Source organism: Bison bison, unplaced genomic scaffold (assembly GCF_000754665.1).
Source record: "Bison bison bison isolate TAMUID 2011002044 unplaced genomic scaffold, Bison_UMD1.0 scf7180017864482, whole genome shotgun sequence".
NCBI classification, from domain to species: Eukaryota; Metazoa; Chordata; class Mammalia; order Artiodactyla; family Bovidae; genus Bison; species Bison bison.
Genome location: NW_011495042.1, coordinates 1,130,556 through 1,135,861, shown reverse-complemented (window position 1 = coordinate 1,135,861; position 5,306 = coordinate 1,130,556). Strand labels below are relative to the sequence as shown.

The 5,306-nt window shown below is 54.7% G+C and overlaps 1 protein-coding gene across 1 annotated transcript; it reads right to left on the bottom strand.

Annotated features, from left to right (window-relative positions):
• Positions 1 to 620: 620 nt before the first annotated feature.
• Positions 621 to 5,060, bottom strand: PRSS44 (protease, serine, 44). Its single transcript, XM_010862504.1, has 5 exons — positions 4,976 to 5,060; positions 4,536 to 4,790; positions 4,224 to 4,392; positions 3,611 to 3,626; positions 621 to 857 (listed from the first exon to the last, which is right to left on the bottom strand). Exons 1-5 carry the CDS (start codon positions 5,058 to 5,060, stop codon positions 621 to 623), a joined length of 762 nt encoding a protein of 253 aa, XP_010860806.1.
• Positions 5,061 to 5,306: the final 246 nt, after the last annotated feature.

Below are 5,306 nucleotides of genomic sequence, written 5' to 3'. Positions count from 1 at the left end.
CTGACATCAGAAATCTCCATACTCCATAACTGCCTCAACACAACTTGGGGTAAGCCTGGATGTGGCCGCTGGAGCACTGAGAAGAGGGTTCCAAGACTGAGTTGCCCCAGGAAGATTTGTGTGGCAGAGGATGGGGACTCGGATCCACACTGGGCAGCAGGGGACCTTCTGCCAACCCAGACAACTGAGTCAGGAGTGAACACGGTGAGGCCGCCTCAGTCTCCTAACAGTCACCACGCAGACTGGTTTGATAAAGTGTCAGGTCTAATGCTGAGGCACCGCTGATGATGTCTCTTCTTTGTTAGATGATGCCCAGATGTAGATAAAGAATCACGAAGCATCACCTGGCAGGTTGCTGTCCATCCAGCTGGGATGGTTCACCCACTCCTTCCCGGCAGGCAGAGCACAGCCAAGGGGTAGGCGTGGGTGATGCAGGTGCCTGGAACAGCAGGCTGGAAAGCTTCCAGGGTTCCTTCCTTGCTACCACTTTCTGTCCTGTGGATCTCCACAGGGTCAGTGGGTCCCAAATGGAATCGAGGAAACAGCACTGAGTAGGAGTGGGAGGTCAGAGGCAGAGCTAATTGAGACTCAGAAACAGTGGGGAGTGTGGACCAGGGTGATCACAGGGCCACCAGGAGGCCCAGGGGCAACACCAGAGACAGTGATAGGATCAAGAATCCAGCTGAGGCACAAGAGGACACCTTAATGATGTGATCAATGATCCAGTCCTTGTACAGGCTAACTTCTGTATAAACTATAGGCAATTCACTGCGACCACAGGCAATGCCCCAACTCACAATCCCCACCTGGACCCAGGTGTCATTAAATTCACAGACCAGGGGACCCCCAGAATCTCCCTGGAGAAAAAAAAACAAGAATGGAAGGGGATCATTATAAAAAAGGCTGATTTCTAGCAAGGCACTAGGGACCTTGCTAGTGTCACCAAGGTCCTTCCCCAGGTACCCACCAGGCCCAGGTTTCCTTGAATGACATTTGAGAGCTAAATACTTTAACATCATCTGAGAAATACTACTACTTCTCAGGTGCTCAGGAACCCACAGGAGCTATAAGGCCAGTGAGCCCTGAACATCAGTCCTGCCAGGACATACTCAAATTCTCCTTCAGTGCCCCTAACCCTCCCCTGCCCCTCTCCAAGCCTCCCACCACCCAGCAACTAAAGGGGCATCCCCTGGCACTGTGAGGAGCTTCCAGAGCCCTTCTCGGGCTCTAAGGCCAGAGTTTATTCCACTGGTCAGTCCTGGGCCTTCCCAGCTGCGACATTCTCTCACTATCATTCCAGCATGGGGGCACCAGACTCCTCACCTCTACACTGAAATCTCTCCCAGTCCCAACTCCACAATTCAACTACATCCTCTTCCAGCGGCCCCTCTCTCCAAACACATCCAGACTTGCAAAACCCCAGCTCACACACACTCTGCACATCCTTCCTCAACCCTGTTCCGGTAGGCCCCTCACCAACCAGCTCATCATAAACTCAGAGTCCTCCTCAAGCTCTCCCTCACCCCATCCTCACATGTAGTTGGTGACTAGAAGTGATGACACGAACACAACCCCTTTCCCAACCCCCACCAGCCCAGGTCCCGCCTGCGGCTCAGCACCATTGCCCACACAACGAAGAACAAACTCCCGGCCTACAGGCCTGCCTGGACAGGACCAAGAAACGCAGCACAGCCTGCAGGCCACACGTTCTGACCCCAGCCCCTACTCTGGCCATACTGGCCTCCTCATTGCTCCAGACCTGAAACCCATTCCCTAAACATGACCGGTGCGTCAGACCTTGAGCCTCGGACTCACTGCTCCCTCTCCCACAGTGATGTTCTCCTCTTGCCAGGATCCAAACACTCATCCTCTGAGACCTGTCCCCTGTCCCCAGCTCAGGAAGGCTGCTCGGGGCAGAGGGGAGGCTGTGGGCCCAGGGCTCCTACAGGCACTCCCAGGGGGACCTGGGACTTCTGTCTCTGGAGGGCCCACATCTGTATAGTAAGATGTATAATGTCTAGGTGGCAGGTTTGTGAGCTGAGAGACTGAGCTAATGTGGGTGAATGCTCACACTGGCACAGGAAGTGACTACAGAAAGAAATCAGTTATAGGAACTACGTGATTATCATCATCACCCCCAACTTCACCACACCCTGGCAGCACCCCCAGGATGGGAGGGCTGCTCCCTATTGGAGGAACAGGCCAGGCCAGCTCATGGGTATCTTGAGGAGTTCTCCCCTGAATCTCCTTAAGTAAAGGCTGAAGGAGGAGGTGGGAAATAACCCAGGCCCTGCTGCTGAGGAATGAGGAAACTGCACAGCCACAATACAGAGGTGGCGAGGGACCCATCAACTCACCTTGCAGGGGCTTTTAAGATCTTCGTGATAGCCACATATCATCCCTTTTCGAACTAATGTACGACGATATCCTAAGTGTGCCTGCAATTTCTTGTTACATAATGTGTGGCGAAGAAGGATTTGGTCAGTCTCCTGAAGAATTTCTGGCAGCACTTTGACTACAGAAAGACAACTCAGAAATAAAACATTTGCTTGAGTGGAATAGAACGGGGCCCCTAGATCCCATTCTGGTCTCTTTTGTTTGTTTGAGTTTTTTGGCTGCACTGTGCAGCATGCAGGATCTTAACTCCCTAACCACAGATCAAACCTGCACCCCCTGGAGTGGAAGCATGGGGTCTTAACCACTGGACTGCAAGGAAGTCCCACACTCTGGGTCTTGATCAGTGCATTCACACTCCTATCTTCTAAGAGAAGGAAGGACAATGGGTTTTGTCCCATTTGACACAGAAGGACCTGAGGCCAACTGCTGACACGGGGAGCAGATGAGGTAAGAAGCTAAGCCAAGTCAGAAGGAGGAACGGATCAGGACACAAAGAGACAAGGCTTCTTACAAGGCCTGATACAAAAGCAAGTGTCGCCACTCTGAGTATCAGCAATAGCAGTAACAGTGTCTGTACAGGGCAGGGTCACAGACTCCGGGACAGGCAGTGCCCACGGGTACCAACCCAGCCTCCTCCCAGGGCTGCTCTGGCTAGACCTACATCCCAGGACAAGAAGCTCCCTCCCCACCTGGCAGGTAATTCCAGAGCAGGACAGCTCTGACTGGCAGACAGCTCATCATCCTGGAGCTGAAATCCACCCTGGAGAGGACCCACCATACCCAGACCCCGGCCCCCAGGTCTAACGCAACAGGAGGAATCCCTACTGCACTGCAGTCACTCCCAGGCAGCCTCAGCTCCACCTGCTCCCTTGCCCACCTGTAGAGAACCAGCCTCCCTGTCCCTCCCTTCAGCCTACTGGCCAACCCCAGGGCTCCAGACTTCCCCCCTCGGATCCTGCCTGCCAGTCTCACCGTCTTCCATCTGTCGGCCCCATCCAGTCACCCAGCACCGTGTCCCAGTTTCTGCTTCAAAATTCTTTTCAGGGAGACACACTGGCTGGATGAATGCAGAATAATTCACAGAGTGGGCCAGCAGAACAAGGGCAATGTCATTAATCAAAGTTCTAACATCATAAAAGCTATGGCAAACGATGTCTCGAACTGGAATGACCATCCCCGACTGGGGAAGTAACAGTGTGCTTCCCATCCGCACTGTATATTCCTCAAAGCTGTGGAAAGAGAACATGCCCCTCACAGAGATGCTGGAGGGGCTACACTCCACCCCCCCCACCCCTTCCAGGTTCTTCTCATCCTGATCCCATCTCCTACAACAGCCATCAGGGCTTTCCGGGTTGCTCAGCAGTAAAGAATCTGCCTGCCAAAGCAAGAGACATAAGAGACTCGGATTTGATCCCCAGGTCTGGAAGATCCCCTGGAGGAGAGCGTGGATACCCACTCCGGTATGCTTACCTGGAGAATCTATGGACAGATGAATCTGTTAGGCTATGGTCCATAGCGCCACACAGAGTCAGACACGACTGAAGTGACTTAGCACACATGACAGCCATTGGCCTTTTTCTCCCTCTAAACCACATCCCCTAGCAGACCCCTAACCACTGGAGTCAGTGGTCTACAACTGAGGTCCCACAACCACTGGAGCAGAACCTGGGATCTTGGTAGAAATGCAGAGCTCATGTAGCACTCACAGTGAGCACCAACTAGGGACTGTGGCCTCTTTTTCAGATGAAGAAGAGGAAAGGGGCAGGAATGGCTCCACTTCATAACAGCCTGAGCAGCAGGCCAAGCCCAGAACAGAAAACACTCACCCAAATATGCAGTGAGCTGCAGTCAGTACCCACTGTGGGGCAATGAGGGAGCCTCCGCACACGTGTTCATTGTTGATCTGCAGGCTCACCTGCCAGGGCCACTTTCTGTCTGGGGCTGGCATTCCACCAATTATCCTCATTTTCCGATGGCCACATGTTCCTTGGCTCACTAAAAAGAGAGGCTGGAGGTGAAGCTGCTGCCTCCCTTCTAACCCCTCCAGCACCTTCCACCGCCGCCACCACCACTAGCTCTGCATCTGCACCCCACCCCCCTCACCACTGAGGCAGAGACAGGTTTCCTCTCAAACCCACCAGGACAGTCAGCCAGCCAGGCACGTACTGCCTCTAGTTCCCAGGCGGGCCTGTAGAGCCCCGCGTAGAAAGAAGCAGTACCTTGTGCAAACCACCCTCCAAAGGGAGGAGGGATCTGCAGAACATCTTCCGCTGGGGGTGTAGGCAGCCCTGGAGCTCTTGGAACCTCCTCAGATTTCAGGTGTCCTGGAGCTGAGGGGGCCTCTGCGTTTGCCCGGCTCATTGCAGAATCCTCCTTGGGTCTGGCACCCTCACCTGAGGGAGGCGAGGGACCAGTGAGAAGGAGCGGCCTGGAGTGCGGCCTGTCAGCACCGGCCTCTGCCCAGGGGACCATCCCCAGCTCCCACTTCCGTCCCCCAGCCCTAGTCCAGCCGTCAGCCCCAGCTGCCACCCATGCAGTGCAGCCTAGCCACCTCCAGTCCTTGCCGGCCCTGTCTCACAGAGCTGTGGCCAAAGGAACAAGAGCCAGACCAGAAGGCCTAGGGAGCTGCCTCCGCCGCCGCGGGGAACTCCCAGAGACGCCATGGCCGCCTCTAGCCGCCTCCGCGCTCTGCGGCGCCCCCTCGTGGGGGCTACGCGCCTGCCCTCCCGTTGGAGGGAACGCAGAGCCAGGGCCTGCGGCTCCAACATCTTCACTTTATGCTTCTTCAGCCGTGTTTCTTCAATCCAGCCTGGTTGTGGTTTCAAGGCCCTTGAACTCGTAATTAAGTTCTCCACATTAAAGTAGAGATATCAGGAATTAGATGCCTCAGCGTGATCTAAACACTGGAG

Coding starts and splice junctions, on each gene's coding strand:
- PRSS44 (XM_010862504.1), bottom strand. CDS start 5,060: ATGGCGTCTCTGGGAGTTCCCCGCGGCGGCGGAGGCAGCTCCCTAGGC. Junction 4,791..4,975: donor GTTCCTTTGGCCACAGCTCT/GTGAGACAGGGC, acceptor CGCCTCCCTCAG/GTGAGGGTGCCAGACCCAAG. Junction 4,393..4,535: donor CTGGCTGGCTGACTGTCCTG/GTGGGTTTGAGA, acceptor CTCTCTTTTTAG/TGAGCCAAGGAACATGTGGC.